The following is a 27,460-nucleotide window of genomic DNA, read 5'->3' on the forward strand; positions in this document are numbered from 1 at the left end:
TAAAGAGGAATCAGAATAGTTTATAAATTTCCAACCTTATGATATTCTTCTAACATTTTTTTTGAACTGTTAAATCCTGACTTGAAAATGCGGATATTTTTTTTTTAAGTAGAGCTGCAAAGATTTCGTAAGAAAAATAAACTTCGTGTACCACAGAATCTTGAAAAGCGAAAAGCTTTTCTAACCCACAGATTCAAGAGTGATCACTGATCAGCAACATCTTGCGTGGATGTTGTTGAAGTGTAAATGGGCGCTGAATTCATGAATGGTTATAAGATTTAATCTTATAATCCGATTTCTTTATAATTCTAGATCGAAGGACAACTAGAACGATGGTATCAGTTGCTAATCCAGTTATTATGGATACCTGTACTAGAAATATAACGAAGTATTGTGGAAGTAGAAAAGGCTATAAAACGATTATTTTTAAACAGGAATCCTGTTACAGGATTTCAGCTTTATAAACTTTTAAATAATAATTGACATGCACAATACTCACTGGAAGTGTACGCCACCAGCTTGGCAACGATTTGGGACTCCTCCCAGTCCGGATGTTCCTCCTGAGCGCGCTTGATAGCCTTGGCCTTGGCTCCGAGCAACGCCACCAGCGTTGCCTCACTGGCCGTTCCCTGGATGACTCCTCCGGCTTGGCCCCCGGAACTGGCCAGGAACTCTTCCGGCAGTCCCAACATTTTGCCCAACCAGTTCAACATCTCGACCTCCAGCTCGGTACAGGCAGGGCTAGCAATCTGTCGGATCGCGATCGAAAGCGAAACGTTTTAAGAAATAGAAACCAAAAGTAAACGGTCGACGTTAATTGGGTATTTATTTACTACTGCTTCGAGGGGGACCTTGTGAACTCACCCAGGTGAAACCGATACAGGCGATCGCTCCACTCAGCATATCGGCCACGATGGCCGGGTACGAGTTGGCCGTTGGGAAGTACGCGTGGAACTTCGGGCTGTGCCAGTGTGTCACACCGGGCATGATGACCCGCTCGATGTCGGCCATCACATCCTGCCAGCTTTCCGGTTGCTGAGGAGCCTCCGAGGGAATCAGCGGCTTCAGGTAGCCTGGCTGGACTTCCGGTAGAACACGTCTAGAGGAACGAATGCAAAAGATTGAAAGTCGGGAATAGAGAATTAATAAACAAACACGTGTCAAGGTTTATTGGCTCTGGGTGCCACACAGAAAGAAACGAGTTTTCTGTGTTGCTAAGAACGTGAATCGAGTAATCGGAGTGAACGTGTTGTCATGATCTTCATCAAGGTTACATAAAAACTAACCGCTGCTAGGGGTCTACCGGGTCTACAAAAAAAACAAGAACAGGAATCGGGTCTAGGATTGCAAATTCGTGCTGCCTACTTGCTGAAAGGCAGTGCAAAATTGACTGGTAGCAGGAAGCAATCTCACGTAAAAAAAGAAGCCAGAGACCTCAAATGCAGCTCATACTGAATTCATTATTCAGTGCATGTTCTTCGTAGCCAAATGAGAGCAGTCGTAAATCAAGCATGGTACCGCGCCACTGGTTGAGGTGCAGATTACGATCGTAGAGGGGCACCTCCAACAAATGTCCATTAAAGACAAGACACTTGAATGAACGGTGTTCCATAACTTTAATTTGACACCGGTCATCATCAGTGCCATGATAGTGCCATGATAGCAAGCAATGTTGCTATTCACCTTTCAGCTAAATGATTTCTTTAAGGGGGGGGTAGGGTCTAACGGGTATAAAAAAAACACCATTTTCACGATTTTTTTCTGGAGCTATCGTTCAAACAAATGTATTCAAATTTTTTGCATTATACAAAGCATTGTTAAAAGAACATTTAGTAATTTTTTCGTAGAAAAAGATTGAAAAATGAGCCGGTGACGGAGCATTTTCGAGGATGCCTTTTATAAAACAGAATTTGCGGTGGACACTGTATCTCAGCACAGGATCATCTGAAGTCAAAAAATCAGAGCAAAATATTTTTAATAGATGTTTTTCTGGACCCCAACGTTTTTATTTAACTTAAAAATATTTTTATGAAATTTTTGTGGCTGTTTGAAGTAAAAACTACAATTTTTCACTTAAAAATCCGCAATTTTTCAACTGTAAAATCTCCCCAAATTAAAAAAATCAAAAAAGTAAAACGTTGGGGTCTGGTATTATATATATAGAAAATATGTTCCAAATTTGAAAAGAATCGGATAAGTAGTTTTCAAATGACGATGTCCACGGACTTTAAAAATGTGCTTTCGAGAAAAACGCGTTTGAAGTTTCTGCTCTTGCTTTCTTGCAGTATTACATAGGAGGAGATAAAGGCCTATAACTTCTACAGTTTTGCTTCAATTGACTTGAAAATTTGACACAACATTCTTGAAATGTTTTACAATAAGAAAATAAAAAAATAAAAAAATCGATTTTTTTAAAATGTTAGACCCTACCCCCCCCTTAATTCAAGAAATCATGACATTGATTATTTAGTTTTTGAACAGTTGCATTTTAACCGTCAACGGTTTAAACCTCATGCGCTATAGATTTTTTAAACTCTTGGAAATTCTAGGAGTGCCAATTTGACACTTCTAACCAAAACAGCTTGCTTTTTTTGCTCGGCGGATTTGTAAAAAATTTATAGTTTTTGGCCGTTCACACACCACGTGGATAACCTAGGAGGGGCTGGGGGGAGGGGGGAGGAATGTCGACGCTTGCCAGGGAGAGGGGAGTAGGGGTTTGGGTCATGTCCACGTGGACATACTTACTTCGAAAATATTTTCTAAAGGTGATGAATATTAAGATGTTTAAATCAAAATCTTAAAATTTCAAAGCTGTCAGTTTAAGTTTGAACAACTAGTAGTCACCTGAAAGCAAGTGATGAATATGAAAATTTAGAAATTTAAAATTTTTAAAATTATTTTATATTATTTCCAGATATAAAATAATTTTGAAATTAGTTTTTTTTTTCGAAATCAGCCATTTTATTTAATAAAAAAAAGGCAAAAAGTAGTGTATTCTAACTGTCGAATTAGATTTAGAAAAAAAAAACAGTTTCAAATCTGTTGCTTGCCAAATGTCCACGCTTGTCCACGGAGGGGGAGGAGGGGATCAAAAATCTCATTTTGCTGTCCACGTTGTATCTGAACGGCCTCTTTAGGAAACTTAGTAACGCAGATTCTCAGACAAAAATCAGCTAAAAGCACTTGTTTACATACGTTATTTTAGAAACATGCTTCGAAAAAACTGTAGATCAGCTATCAGCTGCATTAATATAAAATCAAAGATCTCGTAAATTCATTAGGGGTGTCAAAAAATTTTTGGTTTGGATGCGTTTGAAAAAAAAGGTTAAAATCTAGTGTTCTCTCGAGAATATTTTTTTTATCAAAATTCGACTTTAGAATTTTTAAATTCACGAAAAGGAAAATAGGAAAATCAATTTTTTTTTTCGTTTTTGTTGTTTTATTTATTTTAAAAAGTAAATCGAAATTTTAATTTTGATACCAAATGATTTAAAATTGCATGAAACGTCGAGATATGGTGTTATCAAACTGTTACGGGAGAACTGTGACGCGCCTCCGCTACCCACGAGACCCCACTAAAAGGCTTACTATTTCGAGTCACTGGTAGGGAACTGTCACATTTGGGCTGGATCTGATAACGTGGAAGATAGCGAGGTTGAGAAATTTTGGATGGTCTGGAGTGCTTTAAGACGGATTGTTAATTATATAATACCTAATTAATATACGCGTAATATTGTGCAGCTCGTAGAAGGCTAGGCAAAGAAGCTAGGTAAGTCAGGAAACCGGTAAAAGTGCTCTTGGATTGTGTCTTTCAACAAACATTACAGCCAGATTATTTGTTAGATTACCAGAGCTGACCGATTACCGTACATGACAGTATAACCGGATAGTTGGAATTATTAGGAAATCACTAAACGTAAGTTATCATAAACTCAATCAAAAACCAATATTTCTCTCACCTAAATATGTATAAATTTAGGAATAATTTAACTGCATTAATAAAGAATTTGTTAAAATTATCGGAAGAGTTCCTTGTTCTCAGTTGAGAGAACACAAACTTTGGCCAAAAATCGGCATTGGGGTTTAGTCGATTTTCCTAAAAACGGCTTTGTTCGCACAAAATATGAGACACCGTAGTTTCGGGTGTATTCGCGCCACACCAAATTTCCTCGAAACCATATTTCGCGCCGCCTTGGTAGAATAAATGACTTTTGGTCAGTTTGTTTGGCTGACCGAACATCCGCACAAAGCGGAGAATGAAAAAACCAACCTATTGGTCAGTAAGAACGATCGCGATCAATTGACTTTTGTTTCGCACCATTCCCGTCGTCGGTTTGAATAAACGCTAAAGATTAAGTTTGAATGTTGTATTTGATCTATTCAGTTAATTAAACGGAAATAAAACCAGTTAGATTTGAACTCACAACTCAAATCCGAAACCCTCAGTATCCGTCGAAACAGGCTTACTTATGAAACCCACAGCGACTTTTTCAGGAATTCAACATTTAGAGCCATTTTTCGTTACTAAAAAGCGACACATTTTTTTGTTGTAAGTGTTCATAAGAAAGAGATAAGAAAATTTATATTGGTTGCATTTATGCTTTGAAAAAGAAAATCGATGAAGTTTTATGCCTCATCATCTGGTGTAAGGAACTGGTGTTATATTGAAGAAAAAACCCAAACATTTGGGACTCTCGCTTGAGTTTTTACTTAAATGCCCTCTAGAATGACTCATCACTCGCTCCAAATCACATATAATGAATTCAAAAATAAAGTGCATCCAAAGTTCATTGATCTGTTTTTCGTTAGGATGATCCCGAAAAAATCTTAGAAAAGGACAAAAAAATAAGATTCTATGAGCTGACCAAGATTCTAAGAGATTCTAAGAATGACAAAAATAATAAAAAAAAATGACAAAAAAAAATGCAAAAATTACTAAACCGACACACAGAACTAAAAAAAATCGAAATTATGACATAAAATAAAATATTTGATTTTGTCTTGTTTTGTAATTGAGAACTGTTATTTACCTGAAATCTGAACCATATGAAATTTAAAAAAAATTCACATGTACTCCACATTATTCTTGTTGATACAACTTTCATCTGAATATTTTGTTCTTTCCTTGCCATCGGGTGATATTGGATAGACTGGCATGATCGAGTGCAAACTCCCAAAAAGTCAAAACTTGATGTTGATTTTTTTCTACTTTTAAAATGACACCAAACCAAAATTTTTAGAGTGGTTTTTTTTTATCATTATGTTGTTTTGGTAATTTTATCTGTTCTGTCTTTTCGGTAAATTTTGGGATTTTATCAATGTTGTTTATATTTTTTTAAGTTTTGGCATTTTTAGCATTATCTTATTTTCATGTTAACAATTTTTCTAAATGTGGATATTTTTATCATTTTCGTAACTTTCATCCTTTTTTTATATTGTTTTAAATATTCGCAAACTTATTTACTTATTCAACTTCCAAAACTATGGTAACACCAAATTTGATCTACAATAACTTTTTATTTAATAATTTCTATCGGGTTTCGGATTTCTGGTCTTGAATTAAACTTTGAGAAAATCAATCCTAAAACTCAATGAACTTTGAGAAAAAAAATTTAAACCATCTGGTACCCACAACATCAGAATGTTCTACTTTTCATGACTTTTGTTGAGTGTTTATGACATATCAAAAACAGATTGAATATATGGTATTCTCGACACGACAAACTTTCAAGTTCCAGTTAGGCCTGAACAAATATCGAATTTTTCTTCTGTCATCCTCCCTCCCCTCTTCCTTTAAAATATTTCTAAAATCCCGAACAGGGAAATCAATAAAGTTTAATTTTTTTTTTAAATCAAAAAATTATTAGAATATTTTTACAATTACAAGGACATAAACAGACCGTATTTAGAAGCTGGGATTTTTTTTCATCTTTCATATTAGTGTTTTTCCTATGTTTCAGATTTGATGAATAAAAAAACTCGAATTTTCGAATCCGTTCAATTTAGATATTATCTAAATATTGTAACTTGACTGACAAAACTGGTTGAACTGTTTTATCAGTCAAGTTGCCACTTGATGGAATGCTAATTTGGAAAAGGCCAGTGTTCGGCACCAAAACGCTAATCCGCTAATCGCTATTTAGTCCACTAGATTTATGTTAGCGGTTTGAGTTTGCCGCTAAATTTGATCGAGCTAGCGAATTAAAAAGGTTCCGCTATTTTTTGGTTCCACTAATTTAAGACCGCTATCTTCATATATTTGTTTCAAACTCACGAATTATTACTGATTGCAGTATATGCTGTGGTATATGTTGTCGTAGAATTAATTGACGAAAGCTATAAATAGTTTATTTAGTTTATTTGTTTCAAATTAGAATGGAAATAATACTACAATTCACGTTTGGCTCCTAGCATAAGAATTTTGCATTTCAAGAAGTTAGCTTTAAGAAAACAGGTTAAAGATTTTGCGTCGCATTGGACGAAATATACAATGTTTACTATGATTGTAAAGTGTCTAGGGATGAATCATCCCAGAGGATGAAAATCCCGTATAAAATAAAAAAAATTGTAAAGTGTTTGAGTCAAAGAAAATGAGATACAACCATAATCCATGCTATAAATAATTGATATTTTGTGTTAATGTTAGAAGTTTTAGTTGTTTTTTTTTATATTTTCTGTAATGCGTGAAAGAGTTTTTCATGTACACATTTGTTCAATCACTATCTTGAGCCACGACATTCGTGTCAAATGCATGGTAAATTGTCACCTAAAACCTGAAAATCTGAGTTCTGAAGTTAACAGTCTATAAGCTAATCCAACTGCTTTTAGGAGCAACTTTATCAGTGGTCTGATCTTAAGTCGTTTATCAACGAAATAAGATTAAATCCAGTGAAAATACATTCAACCCCGCTCGTCTTCCATAACTCTCAAATGGTTAGAACTGCCTCAAAGTGGGTCAAAATTTCATCTGTTTTCGACCCATCCTTAAACCAGTTCTAAATAGTTAAGTTGAAACTGGTATAACAGACCACTAATGTAAGCTTTCCAGATTGCCCGGTTTTATCCGGGTTTGCCCGGATATTTGATGCAAAATTTCGAGAAAGTCCGGTCCGGCCCGGTTGCCCGGATAGCGTGAAAAAAGTCCGGATATTGCCCGGATTTTTCCACAATTTTCACAAAGAAACCAAAAAAAAAATCAAAGTTTTTGAGTAAGTTTCAGCCAAATGGATTATCGGTATGGAAATTTTCAACGGTTATTTCAAATAATTTCACTGATTTACTTTTATAAACCCTTAAATATTTAAGTGTTCCAAAAAGTTGTTGGAAGTCTGCAATTACATTAATAAAATATCAATTTCGATTTTTTTGCATTTTTTCTTTGCTTTTATATATAATAACACCTAAATTTTGCCCGGTTTTTGCCCGGTTTTCGGATTTGAAAAATTGAAATCCATGCCCGGATTTTGCCAGATTTTTTTGAAAAAATGCCCGGAATAGCCAGGCCCGGATGGGAGTGGAAAAAATTCTGGCAACCTTACACTAATGTGATTGTTTTGGTCGGAGTTTTGGTCTAAACTGGCTGTCTGGACCACGGCTTCAGTTGCCCTAATGGTTATAAATGCATGAACAGCTACAGGTAGGGTGGTCGGATTTACCGGTTTTTTTTTCGAATTCATGATAAGGTCGTCTAATTGTAGTAGTAATGGCATAAAATGCTCTGAATCTTCAACGTAATAGATTTGGCAACATTTTCAATTTAAAAAGATGGGATTGTCCCTTTAAATTATCCCTTTGTCACAAATCTATCATCACCCTCATGATAATCATAATATTTTTCATCGTCATTTAATTATTATAATTTCGCATTGAGGTAGCAGAAATTATAGAAGATTCATATAATTTTCGACGAATTTTTGTCCTAAACTCTGTAGAATAGTATTCAGATTGCAGAACAGTTTTTACAGATATAGTAAAGGTTTTTATAGTCTTTCATGAGAATTATATGAAATTTGAAATACAAAAAGACTTTTCGTTTAAAAAATGACTTAATTAATTACTAAAGAAAACTCAAAACACTGCCACAAAGTTACAACAAAAATTGCAGATTTTTGTTGTCTAAAATACGGATGTTTTCTCCGCAACCTAGTTCGTGATCGCATTAAGTTTGCCTTTTCAAAATTAAAACGAACAATTAGAAGTAAAAATCTATTAAAAACCCAGTCAAAATTCAGCGATAAATATAGTTGTTTGGATCTGATCCATACGCTCTTTTTTGTTATAATACAAATTTATAAAAACTTGGTTACTGCTTTTTCTGGAAAAAGAAAATGCTTCAACAGCGTTAAAAATAAAAACAAAAGAGTTTCATCAATAACCTTGAAAATATTGATAGAGAAATTTCATACAAACATTCTAACATGTGTTTAAATGCTGACTCTGTTGGAACATTTTATGTTTTTAAACAAAGTAGGAAGTTTCTAATCAGTTTTCAACATTTTTAGTTTTAAATTTTTGAAAGCCCGGCACCGCTAAAAATGATTTTGATAAAGTTGGCCTGTTTATAGATAAACATTTTTTCATCTTTTGACCAATTTCCAGTTTTTCAATGAAAAATATAGTGATTATTGTTAAGCAATCTTTAATTTCTTGTAGCTGTTTTTTTTTTTCAGTCATTGTACACTTGTACAATCTTTGAATGTTGTGGAACGTTAGTTCGATAGCTGAACTAAAATGTATTAAGTTTCATGAAACAATATCATCTGAGAGAGATGGCATTTTGTTAATGCTCTTTTAAACGCCACTCTGGCTTTAATTCAAAAAGTTACTTCGGCAAGTACTAGCAATAATCAAATCTCACATAAACCTTGTAGAAAGGTTTATTGAGCTTAGAGTTTGAAACTGATTGAACAAAATATGAGTATTTGTACTCATAAATATTTGGTATCAAAAAAATTTAGCTGTGTCAATTTTATTACATTGTCAAAGAATGATGAAAAATTTACCGAAAATACCGGTTTTTAACCGTCCCAAAAGTCGGTATTTCCGGTATTGGAAAATAGACGGTTTTACCGGTTTCGGTAAAACCGGTTAGACCACCCTAACCATAGGCCACGGTACAAAGGTAACGAGTTCAGTTATCATCTGAATTTTGGTGCAATTATTCAAATTTTTCAGTAAAACACCTAAAACTTTATTTTTCGCCCCTTCAAGATTTTCGAAAAATCAAAAGGGGGCAGATGACAAAAGAAGAATTTGATGTATGTTCCGGCCCTACAGGAATGTAATAATGAAATCGTAGATAAAAATGAATGCATTATTTGTCTCGAAATATTTACTCCTTATTGTGGTCTTATTCAAAAGCTGAACAACCTTCTACCGAGCTTCGAATGTGGAACCTAAAAGTTTCGATTAGAATTTAAATCTTGAGCTGAGTTCTATACCGTCCTATAGAACATTCGATTACTTGAGAATTCAACAACATTTCGTCAAAAGTGTAGACGATGATAAAGGTTAACAAACGTCACTACTATTTATATAAAATCGATTCCGATTTCGATACAACCCACCCCCCCCCCCCCCTCGCCCTCCTCCCGGGCCGGACAAATATAGGCTATTTTATCTTTAAAAAAAACTGGCAAAACCGGGCATTTGATTTTAAAATTGTTGACTAAAAATCAGGGCAATATCCGAGCAAATTTGGTCAAAACTAAGAAATTCCACAACACAAATCAAGAAAAATACATCTTGAAAAAAATGTTTTGATCAAAACTATTCAACAGTTTTAAATCGTATTTTAGGCTTTCCGAAATCCTTTCAAGATTATTTTTATAAATCTTGCTACAAAAAATTTAGTACTGGACGCATAAAGAAAAAAAATTCATAACCCAATTTTTGTTTTTGTTTTGGCGAATAAAATCCGGGCAAAATCCGGGTTTTATTTAATAAAATCCGGACAACCGGGCCGCATCGCACTTTTATCAAATTTTAGATTAGATATCCGGGCAAACTCGGATAAAACCGGGTAATCTGGCAACCTTAGTTATGGTCTTTGTGACATCGCAAACTTATTAAAAACTAAAGATTTTCATATATTTTCTTTAGAGCTAACATTAAAAACAAACTTTGTTATAAGTTACCCCTTTTCTGGATATGGTGAAAGTCGCACGTTTTCATAAAATTAAAATTAATTGTAGAAACTAATATTCTTCCAGACTACGTCAAGTTGAGGTCCCATCAATCTTAAAAAATGTTTCTGCACAAGCGAACTGGAACCCAAGTTCCTTAGCCCCTGTGGTTATGCAATTTTTCAAAATATTGTCAAAACATTCTCCTTATCTATAAAGTTTTTCGTAGAAAGAAGTTGTTAGTAATAAGCTAATATTTTGTGAATTTTAAAGTAAAACAAATTTTTTTCACCATAAACTTTGCTTAGCACGAACAAAATGTCTTCTTCTTCTTCTTCTACTTGAGCTGCTTCACGGGCAGCTCGGGTTAAGGGCCAGTGACTTTGACTATATGCCCTAACAAAATGTCTCAAAATCCCATTGACACTGAAGGCTCAATGCAATCGTCTCCTGTTGTCAGATCTTGCCTAAAGTTGGCATGCGACCTTCTGGTAAGCCTATGATCAATTTTATCCTAAACTGTTGTAAAAATGATCCAAGCAGTCCCTTCAATGTTCCAATGGATAACCATGTAAACGCTATTTAAGCTTGTATCGGCATTCAATTAACGCTTTTAACGTGTGTGATCATGTTCCTGAAGTATTGATTTCTAATAATTGAAACTGACATATGTAATTTGCGCGTGTCGATATAGAGAAAAGCGCTGAAATCAAAAACACAATTTAGAAGTAGGAATAAACGACCAATTAAAAACAAAACACTATGTTAAGGCAATTACCCTAATCATCAGCAGACAGCAAAATCTTGATCTCCAACTAATCAGAATGATATCCGAGTTAGTCAGCCGGCAGAATATATGAATGAACTAAAACGAGGTGCATTCTACCGGCTCGGAGGAGGGCAGTTGGATACAACAAGCTACAATCTTGACCCACACCTGAAACCGCCAGACACCGGCCAGTTTATAGGAACACCGAGATCGATCCCCCGTGTATGGATCGTTTACAACACCTTCAGCTGTTCGAAATGTATATTAGTTTTAAAAGTTCCCACCAAACCGTAGCAAAGATTTCAGTGATGGGGTGGCTCAATGTAACACGCGAAGTTCTAACCGGTTGGAGGTTCCATTGAAAGCCCACGACCTCTGACCTCTGAGCCTCCATAATATTGGCAGAATGTTTCAAGCTCAATGTCATTACGTGGGATTGTTGGGGGTAGCAGAAAATCAATCATCAACTGGTTTTAGCAAACGATTTGTCGAAGTTCGTGATTGGGCTATTGGAGGCGTTCAAAGTCAATCCTTTGAGAATGGTCAGTGCAGAAATCGGCAATGAACTTTGTTTTTTCTTTCTAAAACTGCTGAAGCATGATCACTGATCCGAAACCATTCACGGATAACCGAGCTAAACCCGTGAAGCAGGTGTTGTCAATCAAAAAACAGCAAAAGAAATCGTCCTGAAATAACAACACGACCTGTTACGCTAGCGTGAGACCATAAATCATTAAGCTTTAAGATTATCGAATCGTGTTTAGGTCGACGATTGAGATTTCCAATGAGGAACTATCGTAAATTCTTGAAACTGGTTGACAGGGTGATTAAAGTCTTAAAAATTTGTCACACACGCTCCGTTCGGTTTCAATGACAACGTTCTGGTAGATTTGATCCAGAACCTGGCAAAATTGGAGACCGCAGAGACAGAGTAAAAAAAACAACCTACAATTCCCTTCTGATTCCACCCAACGAACACGCAACTGACCTAGCCCATCGAGACTCGAACTGAGCTGTCAGTTCCGTAGCAGCTTAACGTGTCTACTAAAAGCTGAGATTCTGTTTTTTTTTTGCTGCTGCACCATTCAAGTTCACGATCGCTGTTGCCGGTATATGGCGATTCGATTCAAGGTAATTCAGCGGAGGAGCTGAGGAAACTAGTCCACGAGACTTGTAGGCAATTTATTGGACGTCGAGTAAACTTAAGCCCACTGAGTAGATGTTCTAATGAAGTTAGCAAAGCGTTCAGTATTTAGACTCGCCATGGAAGAGTTGGTGCGATTAGTCAATATTTGAGGAAGTTGGAAAGTGGTTTTGATTCTTGGGGGGTTTTTCGACGTCGAATGACGTCTTGGGAATTTTTAAAACTGTTGCTCATACTGTTTCATCTTTCATTTCTTTTTTTTTGTTCTGAATCATTGATTGGTAGTTGGTACCCAAAATGTAAATCTACAGGTGATCATGGGTTGGATAACAGAACAGTTCCACGAAATTGGTTTTAGGATATTTTAGTATAATCTTACTTGTTTCACTTCATTTATACAAAAGTGTTGAAAAGCAGTTAAAAAGCGTTGGCTTAGGATTTCCAACTCTTAAGAAATGATTTGAGTTTTCTATAAGTCAACATTCTCATAGAATAATTGGCTGATTTCAGACGAAAACGGAAAAAACGATTGCAAACTTGACCAAACAATCTCGCCGCCAATATTTAAGTTCTACCTATTGGATATTGTAGTAGATATTTTTTTACGGGTTCGAAGTTGTAGTTGCAAATCAACCATACCTGTCAAATAAATGGTTAATCTGCCGAGTTAAGTTACTTTTGCAGAATATGGTTCAAGCGATCACTTTAGAAGTCTTTCAAGACTTGGTAGAACCTTTTTGATGGTTCCATTTCATTTATACTTGGTATTTATGTATAGTGGGGCTTGCAAAATGGACTTTTTAGTTTTTAGATATATGAGTGCTCAAACTTTTGTTATTTTGAGCTTAGTAAAAGAAGTTTGAGAAACATGAGATTGGCATAACCGCAAAATCTTTTTGTAGACAAATGAGTCAACATTTTCTAGCTCTGTAATTATTTTTAATAGAAATTTTGGGCGTTAATCGACTATCTGGTACACAGTAACATAACACAGTCTCTATAGAAAACTAGCAGCTAGCTGACCCGGTGACTTCGTTCTGTGATGGAACATCAAAATGTATCGTGATGGTCCAACTCCGAGGGACAAAATAAGGATTTTAAATTTGTTTCGGTCTTATTGTTATTCTTGTATATTTTTATAACATATTTTTTACGGTTAGTGCCAATTTTAAATTTAATCATTTTTGTATGTTTTGTTACTTTTGGCATTTTTTGTTTATTTTATCATTTGATTTTTTTTTATTGTAATATTTGTCTATTTTAGCTTTTAAGGCATTTTTAGATTTTCTTATTTTGTAATATTTTTTTTTCCCGTCGTTTTGTTATATGACAAAATTTTAAACCTATTTTCTCTTAAAAAAAACTTTTATACACTTTTACTGCTTTGGTTCGAAAGGGCTCATAGTTGCTAATTTGGTTATTTTTGTAATCATTCTGGTCAAGTGTCAATCATCTTCAATCCTTAGTTAAAGTGGAATCACTAAACAACATCTTCCATATAAACCGTCCAATGCACTTTCCAATTCCAATTCGGGCCCAAAAAAAAACACAAAGCCACCGGTTTGAGTGTCTGAAATAGCATCTATCACACGTGAAGTTTTCTCAGAAACTCAAACCCACCTCTTTATTTACCCAAAGCCATTTGAGTGGAGTGTTGAGCCTTTTTCTTTAAATGTGCTACCAACATAAAATTTTATGTCTTTAAAATCCCATAGAATGAACTGAAAGGTATTTAATGCTTAATTTTTGAGTGGCTATTAACAGGTGAAAAGATTAGAGAACGTGAACTGTTCCCCTTTTACCCCTATGAAGAAGATGCGATTTTATAAATCAAATGTTTAAGGACTCACTTGGAAGTCGATCGATTTTTACATAATGAATCTCAATTTAAAACTTGAAAATGGACACAATCACGCCCATAATTTCAGATCGTTTGACTGATTTATGCTCATGATATACAATTTTGTATAAGAACTAGCAGACCCGGTAAACTTCGTCTTACCATTTTAAACTTGGCGTCTATTTCAATTTTTTTTTCGCTGTTTGACTTAAAAAAAAGCATCAAAGCATCTTGAGTTGTTAATCGTCTCGCTTTCTTGAACATGCCCTAGTTTTTAAACATATCCATCTTTTCCGTTTGCTCGAATTGGCCCGCTCAATTATATCGGAATCAAATCTAGGAATTTTAACTCAATTCTACGGGTCTTTTAACTGATTATTCAATAAATATCTCCAATAAATTTTACATACTTCTTACATGAATCTTTTTCATTTACATTTCTTTTATTCGGATGCTTTGAATATTGCCGAATGATATCAGGAATCAGCTTCCCGTTGCAAATTCGATTTTTTCAGCACTCAACGTTACCATCAAACTTGGCAAACCTCATGCTAAAAAAAAATCCACTCTTTATAACTTGTTCCATAAATAACATATGTTGATTATATCTATGTTTCATTTATTGTATACAATTTAGTTGATTGACTTCGCTTTGCTCGAGTTCACTTTAAAGTTTAAATCGTTATCAAAAATTTCTCATTTATTGGAATTTATTGCATATGAAACTTTATGGAAGAAGAATTTTGAATATTGGGACAATTTTTGGAGTGTTTGCTCAATATTCTGCCTAGCGCAGCACTTTTAGCTCCCGAGTAGCTTTTGATGGTATATTTTTTAGAACTGAAGAAATAAAAACATTAGAGATGATTTTTTTCAAACCATTTTCAAGCAGCTTCACTTTCCTCACATTTGAAAGCAGGGGTTATTTATATCCATATTTTCATCAAAATCATGTCCCAAAAAAGGTTCGCCCTTTTTTTAGCAAAATATTCTTATTAAATCAAGAAGTCTTGATTTATTGGGTTAATATTCAAAGGAATTTAATTTGGTTTTGAAAGGAGAAAAGATATGATTAAATTTTTTGTTATTCAACCGAATTAAAGCATTTTTAACTTCTTTTTTATCCTTAAATACATACCTGCCAATTCAAACCATTGTTGTCTTATTTGAAATTTTCCTAAACAGTGTTGAAGGTGATTTGCGATTCTGTTTAAGATTATGTGATATTTTCAAGATTCAATAAGATTTAATTGGAACGCAGGTTTTAAAAAATTAAATATATAAAAAAGAACTAATGTTTCAAGGCTACGATGATTTCATGAGTTTATTCTTTTTTCTGGAAATTTTCATGTAAATTTACCTCGACATTTAAAAATTTTAAATATCCGTTCAGATTTAACACTCGGGAAACCCTATCTGACTATTTTAGAGAAAAATTGGAATATGTTTCATGACTTAAAGGCGCATTGCCACTTGTTTCACCGTGTGAAATGACAGGAGTTAATATTATTTTCAACACTTTAAGGTCATACCAAAAACTTATCAAAATAAAAAAAAAATCAGCTTCTGCTTTCAAAAAAAATATGCTTCTGAAATATTAATCACAAAAAAAAATGTCAACAAAAAATCGGATCTAAAGTCTCATCTACGTAACCAGAATATGTTAAACAAAAACACACATTTATAATAAGTACGAACTTGAATTTTGTGTAAACAAACAGGGAACCTGTAAACAGTTTTTTGGTGAATGATTTTAAAATAAGTTAAGTTTCTTTAGTCAGATTGTTAATTTGGGCCCACCATTTATAAATTTAGAAATCATGTATACATTTTTTGTAAATGTTGAACGTTTGTATTTCTTTGCATTCGGCCTTCAAATGAACATCAATCTTATATAATCCATTTTAAAGGACAGGCTCTTGTTCAGTTCATGTGTCTGTTCATTTGCAACGGATTTTGTGGTTGTTCTATAAATTTAATGGCGCATGATACAACTTCTGTTGAGCACATTTGTACATGTTTGAAAAATATTTCTAGCGTTTTGGATTATAAACCAAGTCTTTCCACTTTTCTTTTTTCAAATGTCCGCAAAGAGTCATACCATTATTTCATACGCATCAGTACTAAATTCATATTATTTAGACAACAATTCCTTCTTGAAATAACACGAATTGAAGTTTTAATTTTTTCAAATCGTTTGAATGGTTTTGATTTGATCGGCAAAAAATTAATCTGGGTCACATCTGGGCGTCATTCATTACTACATATGTGATGTACAAATGATCTAGGAATCAAGAAGAAAAAACACATCTAGGCTTCATGTGGTCACCACGTGCATCGGAATTATGCTTGGTTGAGAAATGCGCGCCCAAATATTCCCTCTAAACAGTATGCTATGCCATAGTTACTAACCTCCTTCGACGTTTGCTTGCGACGCCTTGACCATAGAGACGAAAAACAAACCACCCGCCCGGCGCCCAAAGTAAAGAAAATCTCGAAAAAATTGAAGGCCATGACTTTAATTTGATTCAATTTATTACAAATTTAATGATTACGGACAATTAATGCGACTTTTTGTTGTTTTTATTCGATATAAACCGATTCGCATGCCCACAAAATATTCTAAAAATAATTTCATTTGAATCGGTTGGGTCATTTCGGAGGAGTAGTACTACAAACACCGTTACAAGAGAATTTTATATAATAGATTATGTTTTCGAAAAGTTAATTGATTTAAATATCTTTTTAGTATAAGTGGGTTTATTTGTAATTCATGTAACCTCTGTAGCATTTCATCAATCTTCAGAAACAATCACATCACATAGAAATGCTTCTCAAGAGTTTTCCGGCTGAAAAACTGTTTTGGATTAAATTAAGTTTCACAAAGCTATGACTGTTTATTTTTCTGGATGATAAGGGCCGAATAAAGCTTCACATAGATGTCCCCAGTGACGGCAACTCGACAGCAGATTCGAATTCCTGAGAAAATTGCACGTCAGATAAGTAATATTTCGGGTCTTCCAACCTCCGACTTCTAGTTTTTGGGATTAAGGGTCGTAGTTTTCCTCCTGTAAAATATTCTAACAATATTAATAACAATATCAAGGGGATCGCTGTTGACATGGAATGAATTCTTTTAGATTTGTCGTCACGAAATTAGAGAAACAATTTTTTTCAGAGCAGCTTTTAGATTCTTTACATAAAATGTTGAGTAAATGCTCGGGATAAAGGATTTCAAAATAAATCTGATAAAAAAGTAGTCTCTCAAAGCCAATGCAGTTAAGTTGACTTTGACGCTTTTCAGACAATGCAAATTGCCCGACTTTCAAACATGCATAAGTTTTTTCAACGAGTCTAATAATTTCAAAACTTCATTTTTAAGATTTGACGGTGAAAAAAAATATATTTATGGATGTATAAAGTGTCTTTGAATTATAGAATTAATTATTAAAAATCAAAATTGAGTGCAAAAAATGTGAAAATTCTAAGTAGACGTGAATATCCACTTATTCAGAAAAAAAAACATGCCATATCAATAGACAATTCGAGTTGTTTTAGTTGCATGTAGTCAATGAATGTGTTCAATTTTGTATGACAATTTGTATGCAAGAAGAACTTTTCGCATATACAAGAAATTCAAATAAGTTCGAAATGAATTTTGTTTTAAATTATAGATTTTTTCCCTTTCTTAAGATTAATTGTTTGCCAGCATGAGAAGAAGCAAAGTATTTCATGAAAAAATTAATAAGCATTTCGAAATAAAAATTCGTGATCCATTGAAAAGTATTGTAAAATTGCAGGATTTGCTTTCTGAAGCTTTCAATAATTTCATGACATGTTTTTGCGAAAGTTTTAAATCATCAAACTTATAGCTATGCAAAGCATTATAATGCGAATCTTATTATTATCCGGTCTACCAGTTTTAAAATTAGCTGTCAAAACCCTAAAATTAAAAAAATATTTACCTATTTTGAATATTTTGTATTACAAAGAATATCATTTCTGGGGTACAAGATAGGTTTAGTTTTTGTTCACATGCAATGTATTGCAAGAACCAAGAAATATTTTAAATATACAAATATATGTTTTTTGAACTTTCAGTACATCTCTGATGGTTTTTGAATGAAAATTTGGATTTTTCCGTACAAGCCTCTTTACTAATTCAAAACACGTTGTTATAATTTAGGACTTAATCAATCGCTTCCAAAATTTTTATTTTTAATTTTAGCTGTTAAAACAACCAAACAAAGTTATTGGAGGTTTACGAATTAATAAATTTGAAATTTCCAAACAAATTTTACAGCGGAATTATGTACAACAATGGGGCAGGAGGATATTGAGCGGACCAATTGTTGCACGATCCAACATATTTTCTGGTTAAGTATGAATCATAATTTTTTTTCAAAATCATGGTGTTAAAATTGTCCAACAAACGTTTCGTATAGAAAACTGATACGAAAAATGTTTCGTTCTGACGTAAAACCTTATTTGCCGTAGAAGGAATGTTAAGGTTTTTGTTAACAATTAGCACAAAAAACACGCGAAAAAAACAAGAAAAATTAAAACTGTCGTAAGATAAACACTTACCAGCAGAAAATATCACAAAAGCCTCATTTCATCAGAAAACATTCCGAATTACACGATTCGGTATTATTTTTGAGGAAAAGTTGAAAAACAGCTGAAATATTGACTGCTGCTGAAATATTTAAGTCATGCTGTGCAACAATGGGTTAGGGGACAACGATTGGCAAATCACCCTATTTGAAATAAATTTGATTGATTAAACTGTGTTTTTACTTAATTTTCAACGATCTGTTAAAATAAACTGTTTTGAGCTAATAAAACATGATTTTTTTTTACTTTCGTGTATCTTAAAGCTAAAAATGTTGAAAATTTTTTTAGCCAGGTTGAAAATAACGCAATTTTCGCAACAAAGAAGGAAACCATCAAGTTACAGAGAGCTTCTCAACGAGAACAGAATGGAAAGGAAAAATTAAAAAAAAAATCTCAATAATATACGTTGTTTACCGTCATCTGGAGTGTCATGCAACACTTTTCAACTTCAATGGCTTCTAAAAACCTAACGTCCACAGATAATCCTACCGTTTGTACATCAAAAGTTTTAAGGTTAATGGGACATCAAAGTATCGTAGTCAGAAAAATAATTGGTTCCACCAGTTATTTTAAAATTAACAAAACATGCGATTTTCACCCTACTAAGAAAAAGGGGTAAGTTGCAAAAACCTTTGTTTTTGTTGAAAAAAAAAAAAAAGTATAAATAGCTATAGTTTTTGACATATTTGTGATGTCGTTACGCATAAAACACGATCTGCAGTTATTTTTTATTCATATTTAAAGTTTATATTTTTCCTGTCAAAGATTTTTTTTAAAAGAAAGCATAAGGGTGCTTCATTGCTTTGTTTTTTTTAAATAATATTCTGATCTTTTTCTAGATAAATTAATTCAATGCATTTTCATGATGAACCATTACTGTTTTGGCCGTCTATCGTATGAATTATAATCTATATAAAGGTAAAAAGCAATTTCTATGTGTTTGTTTGTTTGTCCTCTATAGGCTCAGCCTTCTTAAGACCTAGAGAGCTGAAATTTGGCATGGATGCTCATTAGGACCAGGAATGATGAAAAATGTTTTCAGATTTTCGGATGACCCTTTCTGAGGGGGGTCGTCCATACAAGACAAATAATATTTCCGCGATATTGACGTTATTTTTCGTCGGATTGTGATGAAAATTTGCACATAAGGGTTTTGAAGGATGGGCAATTGATTTAAGGTGTTGAATTTTCTGTCAGAGGTCGGCAAAAGAGGTCGTCCATATTAACTTTTCAATATTTTTGTGATATTGACGTTATTATACATCTGATTGAGTAAGTTAGTAAAAATGTAATTTCAAAATCTTAAAATATCTATATCTATATCTAGGCTCGCAAACAAACTGCTCTCCTTATGATACCAAAAAGCATTTAGAAGCAAACGGGTTGTTGAAAGTGAAAGAATTACATTTCTTCTTTGTGTATGTATAGTTGTAGTGCTATTTTTTATAGTCATTTAATGATAAATTTTGATATTTAAAAAATAAGGACATTTTCCAAGAGTAAGCCCGTATTGGACAAATGGATAGGAACCCTATCAAATGGTTAACTTTGAAGAAAAAATGAAAATGCATATAAGGGGAGGGCCTAAAGGAATGTGTGGAGGTCAAATTTCATTTGTATTTTGTAGCTCAAACTATTTAGCAATTATTCTAATTTTGGCCCCTTAATGTACACACCATAGTAGTTCTTTTTTCGATTATAAATGTTTTTAAAAGAAAACGTTGAAAAGCAAGGTAAAGTTGGTAAACTGGCATTTGTAAATATTATGAAGGTGTTTTGTATCCTTCATGATCAAGAAAACTCGTTAAAACCGTGTAAATAGAGACTGATCATTGTAACCCCAAAGCATAAAATTCAAAACAGTGACGAAGTCGATTTTCAAATCAAATTTAAAGTAGTCTAATAAATTTCTGCAACCACGTTTTATGTTCATAGGAGTCCAGTACTGGTTTTAAAAAATGAAACATGCCACAATCTCCTTCACAAGAAAAGTAATAAAAAATAGTGAAAAAAGTGATCAATATTACCCCGGATTACGGTACCAAAGTTTGTGAGAGAGGCCACCGAGAGAGGTTTAATTTTTTGGCAATAATTACGTTTTCAGACAACGATCGAGTTGAAATTTATACACGGGAGTTGGGAGTCGAGACGAAAATTCATGTATGGGGTTTATTTTTGCCACGGTCAATTGATTCCTGATTTCAATTAAGTAGCAAACGACAGAAAAAGTGATCGTCCATACTACGTGTTCAACATTTTTGCAATTGTTGCTTAACAATGCATTCGGAAATGCATCTGTAAAATGCTTGGCAATCAACATTCATTCTAACTGTTCATGAAAAATTTTAAGTTGAAAGCGAAACGGAGTTCGTATGGGATCAGCTAGTAGCATACAAAAAAATCGGAGGAAATAACTTTCTTCACCGGTAGCACCGGTAGCTAAGAAAATTATACCGAGCACGATTTTTCAATAATTTTAACAGTTTACGTAGTGTAAAAATGGTAATACTTTTTGGGGTTTTATAAGCGACAAATGAATTTTTAAGGTATTAAAATACTTTGAAATATTTCACAATACAGATCCAGTTCGTTTTTGGCAACATTCGATTTTGGCAACATTCGATTGTGCCAACATCCGATTTTGGCACATGTGCCAAAATCGAACGGTTTTTAGAAGCGACATTACCTTTGAGTTTTCTCTATAACAGGACCAACATGATTCGGACAAATACCAAAAAGACATTTTTACGTTCTGAAATGATGATAAAATACAACAACAAAAACAAAAGTTTTTTAAAAAATTATAAAGTACTCTTAAATTACAAAAATATGAAAAATTTAAAAAAAAATCAAAAACAAATACAAACAAAAGACTAAAAATGACAAAATCAACTTAAAAATGATGAAGAATGGCAAAAACAGCAAAAATGACAAAAAAAACTAAGATTATAATCAAAACAAAAATAGTGCAAAATGCTTTAAAAACATGAGGAAAAAAACTTTGAAAATTTTAAAAATGGTCGGAAACTGACATAAAATAACGTTAATGATAATAAAAAGAGTTATTTTGTTTAAATTGGAGAAAAAAATTTCAGAAGAAAAACCGTTCGATTTTGGCAACATTCGATTTTGGCAACACAAAATGTTCGGGCATGTTGCCAAAAACGAACGGGGTCTGTACTACTATCTAAGAATTTCGAAAATTTCATATAAGGACTGTTCACGAAAGAAAATGAACATGTGAAAAAATAATAGAAATTGAATTGAAGCTGGCAAAGGCGCAGTTAACCCATCGTTGGGCGAATCAATTCTGCACAAATGATGTACAAGAGTTATTATTTCATAAATGAGTTAAAATTTTGAAGGATGCGAAGTTTTTGATGTTTAAAATAATTAAGGTGTTTGGAGAAATGAATTTTCTTGAGGATCTACCGAAAGTAACCAGGAAACCAGAATAAAGTTATAGCCTTTTTTTTAGTTAGGCGTATTTTCTCAAAAACATTATCAAAACAATAGTTGAGATGACTTTACGATACAGAAAAAAAATTAAAACAACGTTTAATCGAGCTAGAATAATAAAAAAAATGCTATTTGAGGAAACACGGTAATTTTTTTCTTCTTTCTAAAAGATCACAATGAATACAATTCCTTCTAAAAAGAGCTCTTTCTAAAACAAAATGGCGAGAAAAATTTGTGGTTTCTGGAGGACAATGAAACTTTTGCCGAATTGGCATTCTAGTTTGCAATATTCCTGATGACCTACAATGCATTTGATTAAAAAAAAAATTGTGAGTGGGTTACAAAAATTGTATTTAAGGCTTGAAACGCTCTGCATTTTTGAAATTGGTAACAATAAATAGACTCACTGGTAAAAATGACATAACATATTAATTATGGCTCACTTTTGTTAACTCAGGAATCTCTCATTGCATTTGCCCGATTCGTGATCTAATTACTTAACTGCTTATACCGTTTTCGGTCCAAGAATTCACCAAAATGTCTCAAATTGCGACATATTGAAAAGTACTGGTCTATATTCGATATACGTCTTGAGAAACATGGCACAGAAGCCAATACACCATGGAAAAATCGAGTAAATTTAGTCAAAAATGACACTTAAGGTCGCAATCAAAGTTGTGCAAAATTGTTCTAAATCTTTTTTTTTAAATACTATTTTATTTTTTCCCGGGATCCCGGTAATTCCTGGGAAGGTTCGTCAGATTTTCTGATTCCTGGGAACGTTGAAATGACCGGGAAATGGATACTTTTATTACAATTTATGAGTGAGAAATTATTTATTTTCCTTACTACGTTAAATGTCTGATCCAAAAAATTAGAATCAGTCTCAAAGTCTCAAAACTCTAATTTAAAATTTATATTAGCGTTAGCGTACCTATTTTAATATATTATTAAAAAAGCTCAAACACCTAAATCAAAACTTCAGAAATCCTGGAAATCCCGAAATTGGCATATAGTCCAGTCGTGCATTTAATACCGGTGTGAAGGTCATAATTCCAAAAGAAACGAATAAAACCCGGTTTCGATAACCGGTCTCCGGCAAATCGTGAAAACGAAAAACCCAAACAATCTTGCCAATTCCCATTCACTCTCGATATCCGCACCTTGCTGAGTCAGTCTTGATGGCTAGTCTAGCCAAAATGTTGCCCGTTTCCACTCACCTGTCACGAATGTTCTCCAGGTAGTTGGAAATGTAGTCCACCATCTCCTTGGCAAACTCCTTGAACTGTGGGGCCTGCATTTCGGTCTATTTTTAGGGAACGGAAGAAAAAAAACAAAACTGTCATTAGGAAGCAATCACGCGTAGATCGTCAAACATACTACTATTTAGTGGGGCCAATTAGTGAATCGACACTTGGTAAAAAGACATCAGAAACAATTTGGCGAATTAATTGGTTAGTGCATACTTACGACAGGCGGTGCCTCAAACTTGTTAGAGCCCATTCCGAATTTCGTTAGGAGGAAGCTTGCAAGGTTAGCGGAAAATTTAGTCAAACATAGCATCTGTTGAAGGTGGTTTGGGGTGTGAGGAAAAGGACGGAGGGCAGAGGATAATCATTTTTGGTTGTAATTATTTGGGTATAACTTATCCTAAAGTATTAGTTTAGGTTTATTTACCCGTGTTTCCGATGGGACTGGCATTTTGGATTAGAGGACGATAAAAACTTTACAAAATGAAACACAATTAAAAATTTGGTAAAACGAAACGCGATGGAGACACAATGTTCAGGAACAATAGAAGCAACTATACTGGCTCGAACCTCGAGGTTTGACTACAGTGTTTCATTATAGCAAAACAGAGTTGCCAAAGAATAACGTTAACTCAAATCAAAAGTAGGCAGTTGGCATACTGATGATTTGGTTGTCCCAGTTTCAATATCATCAATTAAAAAGTTCACTTCTACGGGCTTCCAATGAAAGTGATCTGCATACTATTTTCAACATCCAAAATTGTATATATTATAGTGTATTTTTAAAACTAATTCGTTAACTTGTTAGCAATACTTCGCAAAAATTATGATTTTTTTAACTGCTTCACCATATTTTGAGATTAAGTGGAAGGAAAAAAATCTCCTTCAATATCCAACGATTGGATATTAATTAGCTCGATATCATTTACTAGATATCGAGCTGATTAATTTCCAATCGAGTCGATAGACTAATCTTGTTTATCTATCATGTGCAGGGCTGAAATGCCAGTATGTGAAAATATTATAACCTTCAAATCAAAAGAAACGGATGCTAGGGGTTCCTTATCAATCCGTGTATTCAAATATTATTACTGTTATAAATTGTTTTTTTTTGTGAATTTCATTTGTGTTTTGATGGAGAATTCTTGCTCTAGAAGTAAACTTTTAGAAATGATGAACTCAAAAAGTATTTTAGTGAATGCCTACATAAGGGTGGCAATGGCTGTATGAGAAAAATTTCATGATCGAAATTTGGAAACCGACCATATACATTTTGTAGATTCGCCCGTAAACTGATTTACGCAAAATTTCAGCTCGATCGGAAAGCGTTCAAGGGGCCACAGTAAATTCGGAAAATCTAAATTTGATGCCAAATGACATAGAAATGCATGAAATGTCAAAATTTGGTCTTATTTCGAAAAAAAATTGAAAACCCCGACTTTCTGAGACTTTCTGAAAAAAATCCCAAAACACGCTTCCGTTTCTTTCTTCCTCGACTTTGAAAAATGATTCAAGTAATTGAAGTAAGTAATACGGCATAAAAATCATATTTTAGTTATGTTTCAAGGTAGCCAAACTTCAAAATGTGTTCAAACACATTGCCTATACCTTTACTGAAATTCTACAAAATTGAAACCAAAAGTTGTGAGACGTTTGTTGCAACTCTGGGTGCCTGCTCGATGAACAGTGTTCTATTATTTACTGGTGTGACCCGGTGTGCTTTGCTAAACCTTTTAACAATAAATGAAATTTGCGAAAATTATTTATATTTAGATTTTTTTGAATGCATCACTTTTAATCTTTTCCAGCATATTAAAATGACAACTGAAGCTGGAGTTTCCAATATGCAATATAAAGATGATTTCATCTAATTTAGTAAGACTTGACCTTTACATTAGTTCTGTCCCCAAAAAAGTTGTATGGGAGCTCCCCCTTTTCTCTTTCCCAGCCCCCACTACTTTAAAGAGGTAGGCGTTTCTGATAATCATTCCCATTCTATCGTACCCAAAAACTCTCTCATATCGAATTTGCTTCCATTGGTAGAAAATTGTTGAGCTATGCAACGAAATTATATGGAAAACCTTCCTCCTTCCTCTCTTCTCCCTCCTAAGCTCGGAAGAGTTTATAACAATCATAGAAACATATCTCGTACCGAAATACTTTCCCATGCCGAATTTGATTCCATTCGCTTAATAAGGAGTTCAAGTTATGCCAAAAAACTTGTATAAGGGGCCCACCTCTTTTCGTATGTACTCACTAGATGGTATCTCAAATAATAAAAGAACCATTTCTTGAGCTCAAATCCGTTTTCCATGTGAAATTTTAGTTCCATCTCTTAGATAAGTTCTCGATAAGTTGTGCAAAAAATTGTATAGGAGCCTCCTGTCTTCTTTCCTGTATATCCTCAATGGAAGAATGGAGGGGTTTCAAATAATCATATAACGTGATATAACCATTAATTGTACTTATGCTCTCGTATCCATTTGCTTGCCGAGTTTAAAAGTTATGCAACAAAATGTAAAGGAGCCCCTTCCCTTTTCTATCTCCCCAGTGAAAGGAGCAGGTGGTACCAATATCAATAGAAACCTGGCTTGTTCTTAAATAAAAATTTGATTTCATTTGCTCGAATTGTTCTAGAGATGTGCAATAAAAATTGTATGGAAGCCTCCTCCCTTCTTATCTTCCCAATGGAAGAAGGAAAGAATCTCAAACAATCATAGATGCAGATACCCCCCCCCCCCCCTCCTCCACTCCATGCCAAATTTGGTTCAGTTTGCTTGCATAGTTTTCAAGTTAAGTAAAAATTGTAAAGAAACCCTCCCTCCCTCCTCCCAAGACTCAGGGAAACATTTATCATACCATAATACCCTTAATGCCAATTTTTTTCCATTTGCTCGATTGACACAAATTGATTCGATCGATTGATAATAGTTACAGTTAAACAAAAAAAATCTATGAAAACCTGCTTCCCTCTATTCTATTTTCCCATTGGAAGGAGAGAGGGGTCACAAATGTATGTATGTATGCATGGTTCCCCCCCATCATCGGTAGCAAGGTCCTGCCTATGCCGTCGAGGGAAGGCATCCAACCTTCAGAGACCTACAATGGTTGGCAAACCACTCCGCTTGCAATTTCCATTTGCTCGATCAGTTTTCCAGTATTGCAAAACATTGTAAGGGAGCACCCATCCCCTCTTCCTATCACCCATTTAAAAGGAGAAAGGGGTGTCAAATAATTATTGCAACATTTCTAGCACCCTAATAGCATCCCATGTTCAATTAGGTTCCATTTACTTGATTGGTTCTTGAGATATGTTAAAAATTGTAATATAGCTCCCTTCCCCTCTGCTTATCACCCTACTGGGGAAAGGGAGGGGTTTCAAATAATCATAGGAATATTTTTCGTACCCGAATACCCTCCCATGCCAAGTTTGGTACCATTTGCATGATCTGATCGGTTTTCAAGTTATGCAAACAGTAGTCTTTTGTTTGGGAATTCTTGTCTAATCCAACGATTATAAAAAGCGGCTTTTAAATTTTAGTTAATGGAATAATAATCGCACTAACAAAGATACAAAATAAGAGATTCTGGTTTCTGGTTTGGTGTAAATTTAGCGTAAAATGCTGAGTTGGATGAATATCTACATATAATTTAATATAAAAGTGGATGGCATTCTGATAATTCAATTTTGTTATTCAATACCACTTATCATTCTTCAAAGATAAAATTCTGAAATCTGTAAAAATATTTCCTCAGTTTTCAAAATGAAGCTTCATTACCGACTCTTATAAAAAATCTCCTAAAATATTCTGAACATTTTGTCAAAAGCACAAATGAAATCATTGAATTAACAAAAGTAGAAGTAGAGAAAGATTTTATTTGGACTATCTTTCTGCAATACATATTAAATTAATAAATATGTTCTGTGCATCCAAAAATTATTTTGGAAATAATAATTTTATGCGGTATTTAAAAAAATGATGAAAGTGGCGCGTTTTCACGTTTCGACTTGAATCAATTATGTGTCGGAAGCTGTTTTAACAAGGAAAATTAAAAAAAAAAACTAACAAAATGCTTTCTAAATTAAAAATATATCTAGAGTTTGTTTTGATTAGGTCGTATGAACCAATATAAACAAAACTGAGTTATCTACTGCAAACGATTCACAATGTTGTATTCTATGATCGGTAAAAATTTGGTTTCGTTTGATAAATGAATAACTTTACCAAAGTGATTTGAATTTAGGACGTTTGATGGCTT

General features: G+C 33.8%; 1 protein-coding gene across 4 annotated transcripts in view; it reads right to left on the minus strand.

Annotated features, from left to right (window-relative positions):
* Window positions 1-443: 443 nt before the first annotated feature.
* LOC129759910 (aromatic-L-amino-acid decarboxylase-like) overlaps window positions 444-27,460 on the minus strand; it is a 34,084-nt gene continuing 7,067 nt past the window's right edge. For 2 of the 4 annotated variants that reach the window (XM_055757476.1, XM_055757477.1), the window contains exons 3-6: window positions 23,421-23,475; window positions 23,171-23,256; window positions 865-1,099; window positions 444-749 (exon numbers count right to left, since the gene is read on the minus strand). In XM_055757476.1, the coding sequence (XP_055613451.1) occupies window positions 459-749; window positions 865-1,099; window positions 23,171-23,256; window positions 23,421-23,453 (645 nt within the window). In that variant the 5' untranslated portion in view covers window positions 23,454-23,475 and the 3' untranslated portion in view covers window positions 444-458. Of the gene's footprint in view, window positions 750-864; window positions 1,100-23,170; window positions 23,257-23,420; window positions 23,476-23,627; window positions 23,747-27,460 lie in introns of those variants that run through there. The other 2 variants (XM_055757478.1, XM_055757479.1) reach the window with 2 other exon arrangements.

This window comes from Uranotaenia lowii, unplaced genomic scaffold (assembly GCF_029784155.1).
Source record: "Uranotaenia lowii strain MFRU-FL unplaced genomic scaffold, ASM2978415v1 HiC_scaffold_317, whole genome shotgun sequence".
In the NCBI taxonomy this organism is placed as follows: domain Eukaryota; kingdom Metazoa; phylum Arthropoda; class Insecta; order Diptera; family Culicidae; genus Uranotaenia; species Uranotaenia lowii.